Raw genomic sequence first — 18,613 nt, 5'->3', positions numbered from 1 at the left:
TAAGTGAAGAATTCATGGGGTTGAAAACACTGACATTTGTGCTGCCAGTGCACTATGAGCAGGCTACCTGGACATCGAAGTGCTTATCTAAGGAGTGCTCTCCTGCTGGACATGACAGATTGGAGCCAGTGGTTCTACAGGAAATGGAGCTGGAAAAAATTCAGGCTGGAATTCAGAGTTTGGAAAGTCACGATGATGTTTCAGAAGAAGATGACACAACAGTATTTGAATAAATGTAGATTTTTGTATACAAGTAAATGTAAATTGTCATACAGGGATAAATGTAGATTGTTGTATATGAAAAAAATAAGACATGCCCTGAAAATAAGCCCTATTATGTCTTTTGGGGCAAAAGTATAAGACCTCCTCTTATTTTGGGGACGTATTACAGTAGCTTTCAGCAAATGGGATTATTCCTGTGTCTTCTGTTCTCGTCTCTGTTTTTGTGCCAATAGTATGTCTTTTTTTTCACTACAGCTTTGTATTCTAATGTAAAATGTAGTGTTATGATGCCTTCAAAATTACTCTCTTTTCCCATTCCATACAAATTTTAGGATTTTTTTTTTCTAGCACTGTGAAGAATGTTGATATTTTAATAGGAATTATACTGAATCTGTAGATATATTTTGGTTATATGGCCAATTGAGCAATGTTAGTTCTGCTGATGCATGAACAGAGGAGGTCTTTACATGTTCTGGTATCTTTTTCAATTTTTTTTTTAGTGTCCGACAGTTCCATTATAAAAATCTTTCTCCTTTTTGGTTTGGTTTATTCCTTGATACATAATTTTTTTGAAGCTGTTGTAAAAGGAGTTGCTTTCCTGCTTTCTTTCTCAGTGCATGCCCATGCTATTGATGCTTTTCCATCCTGACACTTTACATAATTTGTTTATCAGATCTAAAATTTTTTGGGTCTTATGTAAAGAATCATATAATCTGCAAATGGGCATACGGTCACTTCTTCTTTCCTATGAATATCACCTTTATGTATTTACCTTGCCTGATGTCTCTGGTCTCTGGCTCAGCTCCCAACTACATGGGACCCTTGTCTCCTTCCTGAAGGAAATACTCTGCTTTTTTTTTTCCTTTTAGTATGATATTGCCTGAGGTTTGTCCTATATGCCTTTTATCAGTTTGAGATAAGATCCTTTTATACCTGTTTACATCAGGGTTTTTATCACAAAAGGTTGTTGATTTTGTCAAAAGCTTTTTCAGTCTATTGTAATCATGTGATTTTTATTATTGATTTTATTTATGTAGTATATTGCATTTATTGATTTACATGTCTGGAACTACCTTTTTGTCAGGTTTTGTGATGGAAGTGATTTTTAATGGAATGATCTTTTTAATACGCTATCAAATTTTATTTGTCAGAATTTTATTGAGGATTTTTGCATCTGTGTTCATCAAGAATATTGGTCTTTAGTTTTCTTCTTTTGTTGAGGTCTAACCTGGTTTTGGTATCAGAGTAATGCTGGTTTCACAGAATGAACTTGGAAGCATTCCTTCTCTTTCCATTGGCCTTGGTTACTGTTCTCTTGTTGCTGGGACAAAATACCTGACACCCAGAATTAAGGTAGGAAAGGTCTATTTAGCTTACAGTTTGTGGAGGTTTCAGTCCATACTTGGCTGGCTCCAAGGCAGGGTAGCACATGGTAGAGGGCAGCAGTTCATGGCAGGGGAAAATAACAAAAGCAGTAAGAGCAAAAGGGAGGAGCAGCGGCAAGCAAGCCTCTTTCCTTCCCTTATGTTGTATGTGGGCTACCCACCCTGCTACACCCAGTACAGGGTGGGTGTAACACTCACACCCATAATCCCATTGGATCATGAATCAATCAGAAACTCTAGAAGCCCACCCCATGACTGCATGAGGCTTTGGTGGGACATCTAGACACAAAGCATAATACTATTATATGGAAGAGTTTGAGGAACATTGGTGTTAGTTCTTCTCCATAGTTCTGTTAACATTCACCAGTGAATTTTTTTAGATTCTGGCCTTTTGTATAGCTGGTGGAGCTCACTTTCATTGCTTTTTATTAGTCTTTTTTTTTTTTTTTTTTTTTTTTTTTTTGGTTTTTCTCCGGTACCGGGAACCGAACTCACGACCTTGCGCTTGCCAGGCAAGTGCTTTTGCCGCTGAGCTAAATCCCCAGCCCCAACTTTTTATTAGTCTTTTTATTGTGTATCTTCTTGGTTTAGTTTTGGTAAGCTGTATATACAGTGGTACCTCAGTCTACAAACACTTTTGTTTGTGAACAATTTGGTTTGCAAACAGAAACATTTTGCAAAATTTTGTTTTTGTTTGTAAACTCTGTGGCAGATGACAGACATGACCACAGCCATCCTTCCTACACAAAAACAAATGTGGCCATCTTTTCTAGAATTGTGGAAAGAATTAAGTTTGTGTACCGAGGGATCACTGTGTCTAGAAATGTAAACATTTCTTCAAGGTTCTTAATTTTTCTAATATGTTTTCAAAATAATTTCTAATAATATTCTTGATTTCAGTGTTGTTTTTTTAATAATTTCACCTTTTTAATTTCTAATTTTATTAATATGGGCCTTGTCTTTTTTTAGTATGTTTGGATAATGGTTTATTATTTTTTGAAAATACTATCTCTTTGATTCATTGATCATTTCTAGTCTGAATTTTATTAACTTATTCTCTTATCTTTAATATGTCTTTCATTCTGCTGGTTTGGAGTTTGGTTTGTTCTTTTCTAGGACCTTGTTTCATAGCCTTAGTTTATTTACTTGAGATTGCTCTGTTTTTTTTAATGAAAGTACTGTAACAAACTTATAAACTTCCCTTTTTCAACCGATTTCATTGTAATCTACAGATTCTGTTATGTGTGTTTCTGTTTTTGATTCTAATTTTTAAAATTTTCCCCTGATTTCATCTGTGATGCAATAATTGGTCTTACTCAGTTTCTATGTATTTGTATCATTTCTTTGGTGTCTTTTGCTGTTTATTTCTAGTTTTATTCCATTGTGATTTGATAGGATGCCCGAAATTATAGTTATTTAAAGTGAGTAAATATTTTAAAATTTGATTTCTAAAATGCTAACTTTTGGTTGATATATACACATACATATAAAAAATTCTCTGGAGTCCTCAGTAATTTTTAAGAGTATAAAAGTACTTTGGGAACATTAAGTTTCAGAAGTTTTACAAAATTATTTTCTGTTTTCAAATATATTAAGAATTACTACTGAGGATTTAGTTTAGTGGCAGAGTGAATGCCTAGTGTGTGTAAAGCCATGAGTTTGATTTCCAGTACTGATATTAGATGTTTTTCTTGCCAAAATTAAAAAAAGAGCTGTGCAGTTATTAGCTCTTTCATATAATAATGAATTAAATACATAAAACAATTTTCAGTACTTATATATGTTCAGTTACTAAGTCATAATTCAAAGAGCTATTTGTCATTAAGGAGTTCCCATTCTCTTGATGTACGTATTTTAATTGAATTTGAGAACTGGGCTATTTATATTTAAAGTCTTGCCTATAGACAGTAAACTTGACTTAATATGAACTAAAGAGTTAATGAAATGAAATTCTAAACAAGGCATATAGTTTGAGACCACTTGGGTTCTAGTGTTATAAAGTTCAAAGTATATCAAACTGTAATGTTAAGTGTTATTACTTTGCAATTCAACATTCAGGTCGTTCTTAAGTCTGTGTTTATGTCCTCAGCATCTCTACTGTCCATCTCCTCTGCTTACCTTGATCCCTTACTTAGTCTGTGTTATATCCATATTTATATTCTTTCATCTGAATTATTGTTTGCTTCTGGTAATATATATGCTTCCTTCTGATCCCACCTAAAAGATCTTTTGAGAGCAAGTTAGAATTTGTCACTACTGTCCTTAAATCTCCATTGTCTCCCCTTTTCCAACCACCTTTGCCTTTTTGATGAGACTCTTCTGGAGTTTTCTAACCTATTTTTGTTCCTTTGTCCATCAGACCCCAACCACTCAGGGACTGAACTGTCTATCAAACCTTGTCCTTGCCTTGCCTCTTTTTCTTCTCTAGAGTTTCCTTTTATCCTTATTTATATGTTGAGCTTCTTTTTCTTCTATAGTCATTCAGAGTCTCCTTAACAAAGACTTTTTTTACATATCCAAGATATGCACAGTATTCTTTTCCTGTTTGCAGCAGTTTCCTTTACCTAGCAGGTCTGTGTTATTGTGATCATAACACCAGATAGAAACCTCTCTACTTAGAAAATGTGAATTGAAATCACCTTTGTTTTTCCTCAGTATATTTCTGGGTCTGTGTAGGGAGAATATTTTTTCATAATTCAGCAGTCTGTAAAGTGAGGCACATTTTTTTTTTTGAAGCACATTTTTGGTAACTTGCAATACTTGCTTTTCTGAGGATGTGCTTGTTGTTAAGTGTTTTATTAACCTTATAATTTAGTTACAAAGTAATAATAAATATTATAGATAATGCATAATTGAGATAAAAGTGTTACTTAAATTACATAAATGTACATACTGGTTGTATGTATCAAGTCTGTAGATTTATGATCAGGTTTGCTAGTCTTTCAGTTCTTGAGATAAGACTGCCTTCTTCATATTTAATTCCGAATGCTTTCCGCAATGCTTGGCACATGGGGGATAATAACAAAATATACATTGAATAAATAATGGCAAGATAAAAGAGACAACAGCTTGGAACTGTGTGTGTGTGATGCAGAAGGACTGTGGATTAGTACGTAAGTATATTGACAGGGTTGTACTTGTTCACGTGTGAGAACCACAGCACTTTAAGGTAGTTGTATTTCTGTTTCATGTGGATGTTTCAAGGTGTGTGCAGCAGACATGTTCAAGACTAGACAGAATGGAAACAATTTCTGAGAAGGCAGAAATCTGTTCGGTGTGCTTGAGTCATAGATATAAACAGTTTGTCAGCAGCCCTTAGGAAAACTTAGAAAATAGAGTAGATACACTTCTCCTTCAGTCTGTTCTTGTTTCCTAATTCCTTCTAGATGCCATCCACTTTTTACCCTAAAGTACTGTTCACAAGTTTATTGAGCAAGAAAGCCAAGGTAGGATTTATTACTATGTAATAGGCTCCTACCTTACAATTATACATAATGTTTGGTGGTAACCCCAAACTGCAAAGATTTGAAGTCATGTGTACTGTACTCTGTTAGTTTGGTGTCTCTCATGACATTTAATATAGGGTCCTGAACATATTTCAAATAAATTTGATAATAGTCCAGATAATTCTACTTGAGTTTTAAACAATCATTTTAAACCCCTGTACATTTGTTAGAACTTTTCTATAGCTTCCAGAATTTGCCTAAGTTCTCTGCTTTTGAATGTCATAGCAGTTGCTAATAAGGAACATTTGTGTTAAGTTACTTACAACACTTTCGCAAAGAACTACTTGTGGGAGCAAGTATCCTTTCCTCAGTGCACTTCTAGACAAATGTTCTTCATAACCTTGTATGTAACAGTTACCAAGTTACAGGAGAGAAGCAGGAAGGAAGGTCTGTTGCTGAGAGTGTGTAGAGGACTTTAGATCGCTTATCCAAATGATCAACAGATGATTTAGTTACTTCTTGCCAATGAGGTAAAAAATGAACAGGCTACCTAACAGTTATATATAATCTTCTCTGGTCGTAGAAGAGATAACGATGCTGTCATATTTTTAAAGACACTATCAATTTTTTGATTTGTTTTGCACTGGGGGTGTGTGATATAATTGTTTTTATGTAATTTTGTATGTCACTTGCCAAAATAATTTCCATTTTTTTTCTAGCCCATATATTTAAAGTTGTCTTTCATAATCGTAAATGATTTGTGTTCTCTGGGGTAGTGTCTCTAAGAACTAGTCAGCTGTGTCTTGTAGTGCAAAAGCATCCATGCTCCATATAAATCTGCACGATTGTGTTCCAGTAAACTTTATTTACAAGGAGCTGGCCCTGATGTAGCTTATGCACTTGTTTACTTCCTTTGTGGAATAGGAATATAAGCTTTATTACATTATTGTACTGTTTATTTGTACATGCTTGCAGTACATGATGTTTGCATACATCTCAGGGTATAGATAATGTTCTTAACATATCTTGATTCTTTTTATTCCCTTTCCTTCTCCACTCATCTCCCTCCCTGTGTCTCTAGATCCCCTTTCCCTATTTTCAATATTATTGTCTCTGTTTTCTTAGTTCATGTTTATTGTATGTAATAATTACATTTATTGTGTTTATTTGGTAACTGTACATAAGAAATTTTAAACACTTTTACTTCTCCTTTCCTTTCTCTCCCCTCTGTTTCCACCCTCAGTATCTTGGCTTTCTTCCCATTTGCAAAGCTCCTTATTTCCTTTAGCACTCTTTTTATTTTCCTCTCTATTTGTACTTTGGATTACCCAGATGAGAAAAAGCATATGGTATTTAAGCTTGTGTGTACAAGTTATTTACAGAATGTTATGTTTTCATGACGTATCCATTTTCCTACAAATGTCTTGAATTTATCCTTCTTTACAACATGGTAGTATTTCACTATGTATAGATACCGTATTTTCTTTGTCCATTTGTCTATTGATGGACATATAGGCCGCTTCCAGGATTTAGATATTGTGAGTGTGCTGCTATAAACACTGGTATGCATGTATTGCTGTAATATGATGACTTCAGCTCTTTGGGGAAGATCCCTAGAAGAAGAATAGCTGGGTCAAATGGAATTTCTGTTTTTAGTTTTTTGAGAAATCTCCATACTGATTTCCATAATGTTGGTATTAGTTAACATTCCCAACAACAGTGTAGAGGGATTCCTTTTTCACTGCAGCTATACCACCAATTGTTACTTGATTTCTTGTTGATTGCCATTCTTATGTCATAGATAAAATCTCAGTATTAAGTTGCATTTCTCTAATTACAAGAGATGTTGAATTTTTGTATATGTTTATTTGCCATTTCTATTTCTTTTTATGAGAAATGTCAGTTCATTTCAGCTGCCATGTTTTGATTGGATCTTTTATTTTGGTGGGTCTAATTTTTTTTAGTCCATTTTGTATTCTAGGTATTTATCCTCTGTCGAAGGAATAGCTAGCAAAAATTATTTGCCATTTTGTAGATTGTCTTTTCACCCTGTAGGTTGTTTCCTTTGTTATGCTTTGCTTTTAATTCAATATAATTCCATTTGTTGATTGTCAGTGTTATTTCTTGGGCAATTGGAGTTCTGTTCAAAAAGTTCTTGCCTACGATGCAAATATTTTACCTATTTTATATTCCAGTTGGTTAAATGTTTCTGTTTTACTATTTAGATACTAGATCAATGTTGATTTTCGTTTAGTATAAGAGATATGGGTTCACATTCAGTCTTCTGAGTGTGAAAGTTGGATAGCCAATTTTCCCATCATCATTTGTTAAAGGGTCTATCTTTCCCCCAGCACATTTTTGACATCTTTGTCAAAGATCAGTAGTTGAATGTGTTTGGGTTTGTTTCTGCATCTATTTCACACATGGAACATGGATATTTTTATGCCAATACTATACCATTTTTATCACTGTAGCTTTGTAGTCAGATAATGTGATGCCTTCTACATTATTCTTATTGTCCAGGGTTGATTTTGCTATTCTGAGTCTCTTTTGGGTCTATTCAAATTTTAGTATTGTTTTCTCTAGTTTCTGTGAGGAATGCTTTTGGTATTTTTTATTGTGATTATTTTAAATCTATCAGTTTTAAAAGTATGACCATTTTGACAGTATTGGTTCTGCCTATTCGAGAGCTGGATATATTTTTCCATTTTCTGATGTCCTCTTCCATATCCTTTTTCAGAATACTGTAGTTTTCTTTGTAGAAGACTTTTACTTCCTTGGGTAGGTTAATTCCTAGGTATTTAGGTTTGCTTGAGTGGCATTATTTTCTTCATATTTTTTGCAGTGAGTTCATTATTAGTGTACAGGAATGGTATTCATTTGTGTGTGTTGATTTTGTGTCTTGCTGCATTGTTGAATGTGGTTATTATTTCAAGGAGTATTTTTGTGTAATTTTTTGGGTCTTCTGTGTGGAGGATTGTGTTCTTTGTATAATGATAATTTGTCTTTTTTCCTTCCTACATTTCCATTTTATTTCTCTTGCCTTATTGTTCTTATAGTTTGAGTACCATGTTGAAAAGAAGTGGTGATAGTGGCCATTCTCATCTTGTTTCTGAGTTTTGAGGGAAAACTTTCAGTTTTTCCTCATTTAATATTGTGTGAGCCATTAGTTTGTCACAAATGGGTTTTGTCTGATTCTGGTAAGGTCCTTCTGTACCTTCTATACCTATTTTCTTCAGGTTTTTTTGTTTGTCATGAGTAGGTGTTGGATTTTGTCAAAAGCTTTTTCTATATCTACTGATACAATCATGTGGTTTTTGCCCTAGCCTCAGTTTATGTGGTGTAGTACATTTATTGATTTGTGTATGTTGAATTACCCTTGCAAGCCTGGAGTGAAACTTACTTGGTCATGTTGTATGATCCTGTTGATAATCTGTTGCATAATCTATTTGGCAGTATTATATTGAGGAGTTTTGCATTTGTGTTCATAAAGGAGATTAGTTTGTAGTTTCCTTTGTTAATTGGGGCTTTGGTTTTGGGATCAGACTAATTCTGGCTTGCAAAGACACTCCTTCCCTTTCAATTTCATTTTAAAGTTTGAGGAATATTGTGATTATAATGTTCTTAAAGTCCTTGTAGAATTCATCAGTGAATCCATTAGGTTCTGGATTATTGGTAGGTTGGTAGGTTTTTTATTACCACCTCAGTTTTATTACTTGTTATTCACTTGTTCAGAATTTATTTTCCTCTTTAGTTTTTGTACTTGGCTTCAGTCTAGGAATCTTTTCATTTCTTCAAGCTTTTCAATGGTAGTTACATCTACAAATTTTCATAGTAGTTACATCTTGCAAGTTTCTAACATGTTCATATGATTTGACCTTTTTCATTTCTAGTTGCACTGGTGTGAGTCTTTTCTTTCCTTCCTTTGATACATTCGACTATGGATTTATCTATTTTGTTTACACTTTCAAAGAACCAACTCCTGAATTCCTTGCTTGATTGTTTTTTTTTTTTTTTTTTTTGCTCTTAAATTCTTTAATTTCTTTTGTAATCCATATGATTCCCTTCCTTAAATTCAGTTCAGGTTTAGATTGTAGTTTTTCGATCTTGAGGTCCATCATTAGGTTATTGATTTGTGCTCACACTTTTTTTTAATGTGAGCATTGACTGCATAGGCTTCTTTCTTAGGCCCTCCTTCCTTGCATACCATTGGTTCTGATGTATTGTGGCATTGTTGTTGACTCTAGAAATTGTTTAAATTTCTTTTCGTGATTTCTTCTCCCACCAAGTAGTTGTTCAGGAGTGTGTTATTAAGTTTCCTAGTGTTTATAAATTTTCTGTAGTTTCTGCAGTGATTGATTTCTAGATTCATTGCACAGTGGTTTGATAGTAAAAATGAAGTAAGTTCAATTCTTTTGTATTTTTTAAAGCAGCCTTTGTGAGCTAGTACGAAGTCTATTTTAGAGAAAGTTCCATGTGCTGCTGAGAAGAATGTGTAGTTTGTTGTAGTAGGGTAGAATGCTCTGTAGGTATCTATTAAGTCCGTTTGTTCAAAGATGTGGTTCAACATTGGTATTTTTTTCTGGATGTTTTGTTTAGTTGATCTGTCTCTGTTCTGTTTCTGTTCTATTTTGCAAGTGGGGTATTAAAGTCACCCATGGTAAATGTGTTGTTTATTTGATCTCTAATGTCCTGTAGTATTGTCTTATGAAGATATGTGCTCCAATATTCAGTACATATATATTTACAAGTACTATGTCTTCTTGTTGGACTGTTCCCTTACCTAGTTTGTAGTGACTGTCTTCATTTCTTGTGATCAGTTTTAGCTGAAGTTTACTTTGCAAGTAAAATTAAACCCCTACCTGTTTTGGGGATCCTAGTGTGTGAAATTTTGTGTTTCATTTTTTGATTTTTAATCTTTGAATATCTTTTTGGATAAAATGAGTGTCTTGAAAGCAATAGATCGTTGGATTCTGTTGTGTGAACCAGTCTACCTACCTATGTATTTTGACTGGGGAGTTGAGCCATTAGCACTGAGAGTTATTAATGAAAAATGTTGATTTATATCTACCATTACTTCATTTTTTTGGTGATGACTCCATTGTTTTTCTTTTTTAAAATTTTTTTGTCATTACTTATTTATTTGACTCCCTTGATATATTCATTCCATGTGAATTTTTTACATTGTAGGTTTCATTGTCTCTGTCTAGGACAGTGGTGGCGAACCTATGGCACACATGCTGCAGCTGGCTGTTATCAGTGAAAGCGCTAAAAGATTCACCTTCACTGGTCTACAATATTCTTGAATATTTTCTGGAGTGCTGGTTTGGTGTTCAGGAATCTCTTAAGTTTTTCTTTCTCATGGAATATCTTTATCTATTTTGAAAGAAAGTTTTGCTATGTTTGTTAATCTGGGTTGGAAGTTGTGTGCATGGTTTGAAATAATACACTTTATGCTCTCCTGACTTACCAATTTTGTGTTAAGAAGTCAGCTATGATACTAATGTGTTTACCTTTATATATGGTATTATGTTTTTCTCTGATAGCTTTTAAAATTCTGACTTTTTATTGGATACCTAGAATTTTGACTAAGATGCATCATGTGGACCTTCTTTTTTTTTTATCATAATTGATGTTCTGTAAGTTTCACTTACTTGCATCTTAAAATCTTTCCTCATACTTCAGATGTTTTCTATTATGATTTTTTTATATTTTTATTCCATTTGTGCTGTCTTCTGTTTTCTCTTTAACTCCAGTTAACCTTAGGAGCTGGGTGTGGTGGTGCATGCCTGTAATCCCAGCACTCGGGAGGCTGAGGCAGGAGGATCCTTGTGAGTTTGAGGCCAGCCTGGGCTAGAAAGTGAGCTCAAGGCTAGCCTGAACTGCACAGCAAGACCTTGTCTCAAAAAGATAAAAAAAAAAAATCACTGTTCCAATTAAGCTTAGGTTAGTCATCTTAACATTGTCTAGTAGTTGATGGGGGGATTTTTTTTGTTCTCTTGTCATTTTTAAGGGTTCTGAATAATTTTAAGGCTTCTGAATAATTTACCATTTTATCTTTGACTTCAGAAACCCTGTTTTCATGTTGATCATTTCTGCAGTTTATGCAAGTATACAATTATTTATCCTCCGGTATTTTCTATCTGATTCCTTTTTGCAGAATCTACATCTTTGGTAAGTTTGTCATTCCTGTTTTGAGCTGTTTTGGTCAACTCTTCCAATTTTTTATTTGTTTCTCCCATATCTGTTTTGATCATTTTGTATGATAATTTCATCAACTTTGGAGTTGTGTTCTCTTTGACTCACCAAGTTTCTTTACATTTTCTTTAATAAATTCCTCAATCTCAGCTACCTGGTATTTGCTTTCCTCTCTCTTGCTGTCTCCTGCACCTTCCTTGGCTTCTTTGGGAGAGTTGTGATCCTTTGGGGGCCTTTTGTTGCCTTGTCTGCATGTGTTAGACTACATTTACACTTCATCAGTTATTGTTACTAGCAGTTGATCTGTGATGTGGAAGATAAAGGGAAGCAAAGAGTTGGAGGGATGGGTGAAAGAGGAGTGTAAATTAGTAGGAGGAGAGTTAGGTAGGAGAAATAATAATGAGTATAACATTAGACAGGGAGTTAGATTATTTTGGGGATCTTTTATAGTTGAGTTGTAACAGCAAAAAGGAGGTTGAATTCCACAGGAGACCAAAGGACTCTATTTTAGGGCAAACAGAATTTATTGAATTTGAGGCTAGCTACTGAGCATCCCTAGCTAGGAAGTCGGGCAGTGTCGGCACCTGTTAGTTTTGGTCCAGATCTTAAATATGTTTTGGGTTTCCATGGTTACAAATTGGGGTATTACATTTGCTGACCCAGGTGGCCATATGGTTTTTCTCTTATCCCGTGGGACCCGGGGTCAATTGCCCGTCACATGTCTAACCATGATAAATGTTTCTTCTATTATGTTCCATTTGTTTTCCTTTTTACAACATATACATTCCTTTAGGGTTACAGTGTTTACCTAGGGCCAGGGAAGGGGATGAAACTACCCCAGGCAGGGTCACAGATGGTTATCTAGGCCTAGGTATTCCTTATCTCGGGGGGAGATATTCCTGGGCAAAGTTTGACTGCAGGATTAGCTCTTACAATGTCCCTGGAGGCTTCCCAAGACACATTTTAGGCCTTTACTAAAACTATTTTATCTAAAATAATATGCTAAGATACACTGTTCCCTACAGAGTGAGGGGCTAATGTTGGGGGTTTAAGAAGGTATTTCTTGGGGTGAGAACATGTAGGAGGGGGTTGATGTAAATTGGGATTGAGGAGAGCTGCAAGGTTGTCAGAACCAGTTGATATATTTGTGTGCCAGTATGATGGAGAAGATGCAAGGGAAGACAAGGGGCTGAGTAAGATAAGGAAGAGCAAAATGGTTAGAGAGGACAGAAGGTTAATACAGAGAAGATGGGAATAAATGACAGAGATCAGGATACAGGGAAAAAGCTGAGAGATTTAAAAAGTGGGAGAAACAAGTCAAAAATGATAAAATAGTGTTACTACAGAAGCTACAAATGAAGAAAAGCAATACAGAGAAGAGAGAGAGGAAAAGATGAACAGCTAACCAAAACAAGAAAAAGAAAATTAACAACCAAAAACAATCCAAAGAGTGTCCCCAGGACAAGCTCTCCATGAGAATGTATGCGCAGTTCTCACTTGGCTGCTATGCTGTTAAGGCTGGGTGACCTTCTTAGTTGTGGTCAGATTGCAGGCAGCCACATCAGCTTCCCCTCTTTTTACTCGTACTCATACCCCAAACTGACCCAGGCTTAAGAATTCCTATCTTTAGCCAGCGTGCAGAATCTGAACTGCTCCCCAGATTTGGCTTAGGGACTCTTTCTTCCATGCGTGCAGGTGGACTTGGCAGGTGCCAGATGACCCTGGCAGGTGCCATTCCCTTGTTTATCATCTATTTGCCCAGAGTTGGACGTGGGGAGGCTTTCCATGCCTGTGGTCCATTATTGTATTCTTTAAAATAATAATAATTAAAACAACTGAACCATCTGTGCATTTCCTTTTTAGTGTTGCATATGCTATGGAAAGGCAAACTAATCTCCCTAATGTCCTCGGAGTATCTAATAATACTGTTACCTCAGGTATCTGTAACATGAATCATTCCTCCTCCCCCTTCTCCTCCTTCTCTCTCCTTGTCAGCCTTTTCTTGCTGCTCCTCCTTTTCCTGCTCCCCCTTCTCTTTTCCCTCTTCCTCCCTTTTTTCTCTTGTTTTTCCTCCTCATCTTCCTCTTCTCCAGTTGTGCTTGATATTTTATCCAGTGCTGATAATGATTACAAATGATGCTTGTTGAAAGATTTGTGTTTTGAATGTTGAAAACTTCAAGTCTACAATTCTACTGTAAAGAAAGGACTGTATGAAAGTTATAGATAGTTGAACTGTGGAGAAGGGATTAGTGTGTTTTGAGTTATGTGCAGATGGTTGCCAAATTACTCACCTGTGTACTACACCCCTCCCTTTACAAGTAGTGATGTCTGCCGTCAAAAAAATACCCTTCTTTGGAGAATGAAAAGAATTTGACACTCATGATACAGAAGCTCTTCCAATGTTACAAAGCACATTAAAAGGTGAACTGTCCTATTTAGGGATATTGACTATCAACAAATAGACATACTACATGGAAAACTAGTGCATCCTTCACTTTGGCTAATGCATACCACTTGCAAAATGGTCCCCATTATTTTTTGTTTTTGTGTATTTCTTTCTTCTTTCTTTTCTTTTTTGTTATACTGGGGATTGATTCCAGGAGGCCTTTATACAAAGCTGTATCCCCAGCCCTATTTTTTTGTTTTGTTACTTGTCTAAATTTTTAGACAGGGTCTTCTTAAGTCACTGGGTTTCTTAGACTGGGCTTGAACTTGGATTCTCCTGCCTCAGCTTTCCAGAGTGCCAGGATTACAGATGTCCACTACCATGCCCCTCTCTCTCTCTCTCTCTGTGTGTGTGTGTGTGTGTGTGTGTGTGTGTGTGTGTGTGTGTTTAGTTGAGTATATATAATTTATGTCCCTTCTGGACCCTAAAATTTTAAAACCTGTATGTTTCATTATGTATTAATACCCGGATAAAGTGAAGTACTATGTAAATGTTTATATGGACATTTGTAAACTTTTCGTAAGAAAATGGATTTCAATTGAATCACAAAAACATAATGACTGACTTAGATGACTGATTAGGTGAAATCAGAGTTTCTCAAAATGAATTTCAATGTGATGTCAGTAAAGTTTGTTTTTCTATTTAGCCCAGTGCCTTTGGCAGAAAATTCAAATGGATGGATTCACTGCCCTATACAGCAATGGAAAACTTCAGTTTAAAAATGCATTATTTGTCTGCAGCAACAATCCTTCCAACAAAGGAATTTCCAGGAACTTTCAATGACTAAAGCTACAAATGCCTGAAGAAGTTAGTGAAGTTACAGACTGGCTTAAAAATAATGATGTGCATAGCAGGATAAATAGGCAATGTAATGGTGCTGCTGTTATGTCATCAAATATACAGTCTATATATGCATGCATACCGAAGGATTCCCAATGTCCTTGTGTTAGTCAGCCTTCCCATTGCTGGGACATAACCTGACACCCACAGCTTAAAGGAGAGCAGGCTTAATTCGGCTCACAGTTTTAGGGAATTCAGTATATGATTTGTAGGCTCCAAGAGCATCATGGTTGAAGGGCCTGGCTGAGGCAAAGCTGCTTAGTTCATGGCTGCTGTCAAGAAGAAGAGGGAGCAGTGCCTGAGAAGGTAGAGTCAGGAACAAGGTGTAATGGCCAGGGTCACACCTCCAAGACTACTCAGACATGCCCAGAAGTGTGCAGAGTCAGTCCCCTGGGCAGCTCTCAAGCCAATGATGTTGACATAATCAAGCTTAACTCATACAGTCCACAACATAGAAGCACAGCACAGAAAATAAGGAAACAGGGAATGTTGATCTCAGTGTACAGCAAATCATGAAAAATTAACAAAAAACAGTGCCACATAAAAAATGAATGTGAGTCTATTTTTCAAGGAGAGCCATGCCTTGAAAGAATTAGATTTATGATTTATCATGATGCAAGACTTCGAAATGTAGTTAGTGATTGTGAGATTTGGCTAGCTTGTGTAGATGACATATGCCCAATTTCCCATAATACAGCATTTGTAATAGACTTTTTCATATGTTGGAATCAGACTCAGGACCTTGTGCTTGCCAGGCAGGCACTTGTGCCACTGAGCTATATCCCCAGTCCCCATATGTTGAATTTTCTTAAGTTTTAATTTTACTATTTTAAATTGTTCATATTATTTTCACAACTTATTAACCTATGTTTCCTTTTCACATAATTTCCAATACTAGAGGTATAAATTGAATAAAGAATTTCATGGATCTTTATGCATTTTTTTGCAAATTCATCCCACAAAATACCTTATATCATTGTTGACTTTGTATGTAAGTATTGTTTATGTGCATGAAAATGTCAAAATGTCTTCAATAAATTAATAAATATCCTTCTAATACATGTGTATTTGTGGAAGATAGTTTCCTGAGAGCTCAACTCTTCGGGTGACCTTATGTATGGTGGTAACTCATCTGGTATTTGATTAATGTTGGCAGAGGGTTTTCCGTCATGGACTTTCAGATGACTGTTACTACAGAGCGGAGTGTACATGATGACCAACCATAGTGATATGTGTTCATACGTATGTTTTTGACCTATTTCTTTATGAATACTATTTGTCTGCTAATAACTCTTTTACCTCTATGAATATACTTCACATATCCAAGTGTTTATAAAAATATGTATGCTGTTATTGCCTATTTTGTTTATAGTGGGCTTTGAAATGTTTTGGCAAGATTTTATATGTTTCTCAAACCTTCTTTGTAAAATTGTCAATAAATGTCTTTTAAAGAATTTTTTAAATTATTTTTTTTTTTTCTCCATTTAATTTTCCCTTCTGATATCAGTGTTGATAATGTGACGAATTTTTTAAATTATTTATTTAGAATTTATTTCTGGGATTTTGATTCTTTGGGATATTAAATTAGGAATTTTGCTTTTTTAAGGTTTCAGCATTTGGGATTGTATTTTCAGGATTATGGCCCAAAACTCACTTTCTCAATAAAATCTTCCTTTTCCACTGTGCATACAACAGTCACCTGTATACACATAGGGCTCTAGGCCTGGCTCCCCCTGTCTGCAGGCATCTACTTTTTTCCCGTCTAGGCACTTGGTAGCATTATCTGCCATTGTATGTGTTTTTTCTTTAGTTATCCATATTCTGTTGCCGTCCACTTGGCTCTTACATAGGAGGGCAGAGACATTTTTGTCTTAATAGATGCTTTATACCGAGTAATAAAAATCATTTTTGCACATAATAATTGAGATAAATTGTTAAAAACATAATGAAAATGCCTCTCTGTACCATTCATGAAAGCCTTGATGTTTACACTTAAATTTCAGGAGCAGGAAACAGTTCTTCCTTCAAGGCATGCAGTACCTGAAGTAATAGAAGACTTTCTCTGCAATTTCCTGATCAAAATGGGAATGACCAGAACTCTTGGTTGCTTTCAGTCTGAATGGTAAACAATTACATGGATAAATGTTTTCTAGCAGTACTAACATCATTCAATGCACACTGTTCTAACTGCCTTAAAGACTATGAATTCTGGGAAAAAAACCCTCCTTAGTGTTGTTGTCTTTAATATATTGCTGGATTTGCTTTACTAATAGTTCAGTAGTTGTGCAGTGAAATATCTTTTTTGTAATCTCCAAACTAAGATTCTTCAATTGTGGGACCTTTTCTTGAGTTTTCATTGGTGTTTAGGTTAGATAATGCTCCATCTCTCGCTGCCAAATATGTGTATATCCTAATCTCTGGAACCTGCTGTTTCTTACATGCCAAAGAGAACTTTTCAGATGTGATCAGATTAGATCTTCTCTGGAGATAGAAAGATTATCCTGGATTACCTAGGTTGGCCTGATACAGTTAGGATGGTTCTTTGTTTTTAAAAAAATTTTTATTAATATGTAGTTCCTATACATAAAGATTACATTTATCATAAGGAGTTGATGTATGTATATAACACAACTTAATTCTTTTTACTTCATCTTCCCCTCATACAAGAGAAACCATGCAATAATTAAACATTTAAAAAGACAATTAGTGATGCATACGTTATACTTCACAGTAAGTGATGCTGGAAATTTGAGATACATATGGAAAAACAAACCTTCAAGCCTAACTTTATACCATATGTAAAAAGTTAATTTTAGGTAAATCATAGATGGAAATTTGAATATAAAACATCTATTTCAAAAGAATCTAGAAGAAAATATAAGACAAAAGTTTATGCTCTAGTCATATACTATTAGTAGTAATAAAAAATGGAAAACTATTGGTAAAGATGATAATTGGATCAATCTCAAAAACATCTTGAGCAGAAAACAGAAATCACACGCTGTGTGATTATAAGTGGTTCAAAAATGAGAAATTAATCTATATCATAGTAGAACATTGGGAACCCCTAAAGAGAGTGTATTAAATGACATGGAGCAGGAGGAATACACCTTTTTGACTGATAAAAATTCTACATGTCAGTTCTACATGTTAGTTTTGGTGATATGTGTCTATATATTCATATGTAAAAAACTATAAAAGTCTACATTTAAGACTTGCACAAGTTACTGTATGAAAATTATACCTTATTAAAATTTGAAAGGCTTAAAAAACACTGTGAAATGACACAGTTCGCACTAGTAGATAGAAAGCATTTCCATCTCCACCTCTGATACCATAGCAGAGGCATTTAGATGAATTCAGGCACAACCAGAATATCAGTTAGGAAGACATTTTAATGAAATATCTTTCCCAAATAGTCCAGTTTCACTGATTTTTGCAAAGTTAAGAAAAAGAAATAACTCCTGGAGTTATATAATAGTTAAAAGCTACTTTATAAATTATTTTATATATTTTTATATAATTATTAACAAAATTTCCTGTAATGTTTTACTAATAGAACTACCTTGTTTATGTTATTTATACTGAAAATGCTTGCCTTTCTCTACTGATACAACTGATTGATTTACTTTCTGTAATATTCTTTATTTGGAAGTAAAATTGTGTTTTCAAATACTACACATAAACAAGGTTTTCTTGTTGTAATTGAATATTTTAATAACTTATTGATTATGAAACTCAGCAGGCATGCTGTCTTTATTCCTTTTCCATAATAATAAGGTCATGTTTTTAGATTCCTAACATTCTTTAAAGAAAAATTTCATTAAATGATTGGATATAAAATAAATTTATTCTTTGATAGTCATTGCATGTTATACAAAGAGTGATTCATATAAGGACATAGAGGTGTTTTTGGAGGCTTTGGATTAAATCCTAATTTTGAATATAGGAGTAATTTGTTAATTTTCAGTAATCCAAATGTGATATAATTTTTATATTTTGCTTTTTTGGTTCTTATTTACTAAGAATATGAACATAGGAATTACCAGCTTCATTAGTTTTGATTGCATATCCAA

General features: G+C 34.6%; 1 protein-coding gene across 8 annotated transcripts in view; it reads left to right on the top strand.

Moving 5' to 3' along the window:
- The window catches only part of Spag16 (sperm associated antigen 16), a 948,741-nt gene that overhangs the window by 19,445 nt on the left and 910,683 nt on the right, over positions 1–18,613 (top strand). For 7 of the 8 annotated variants that reach the window (XM_005396922.2, XM_005396924.2, XM_005396923.2 and 4 more), the window contains exon 4: positions 16,541–16,659. The exons of the other annotated variant lie outside the window; for it this stretch is intronic. In XM_005396922.2, the coding sequence (XP_005396979.1) occupies positions 16,541–16,659 (119 nt within the window). The remainder of the gene's footprint in view (positions 1–16,540; positions 16,660–18,613) is intronic. 8 annotated transcript variants of the gene reach the window in all.

This window comes from Chinchilla lanigera, unplaced genomic scaffold, assembly GCF_000276665.1.
Source record: "Chinchilla lanigera isolate Chin_1 unplaced genomic scaffold, ChiLan1.0 scaffold00056, whole genome shotgun sequence".
NCBI classification, from domain to species: Eukaryota; Metazoa; Chordata; class Mammalia; order Rodentia; family Chinchillidae; genus Chinchilla; species Chinchilla lanigera.
The sequence above is the reverse complement of the archived record's forward strand: the minus strand, read 5'-3'. Positions and strand labels throughout refer to the sequence as shown.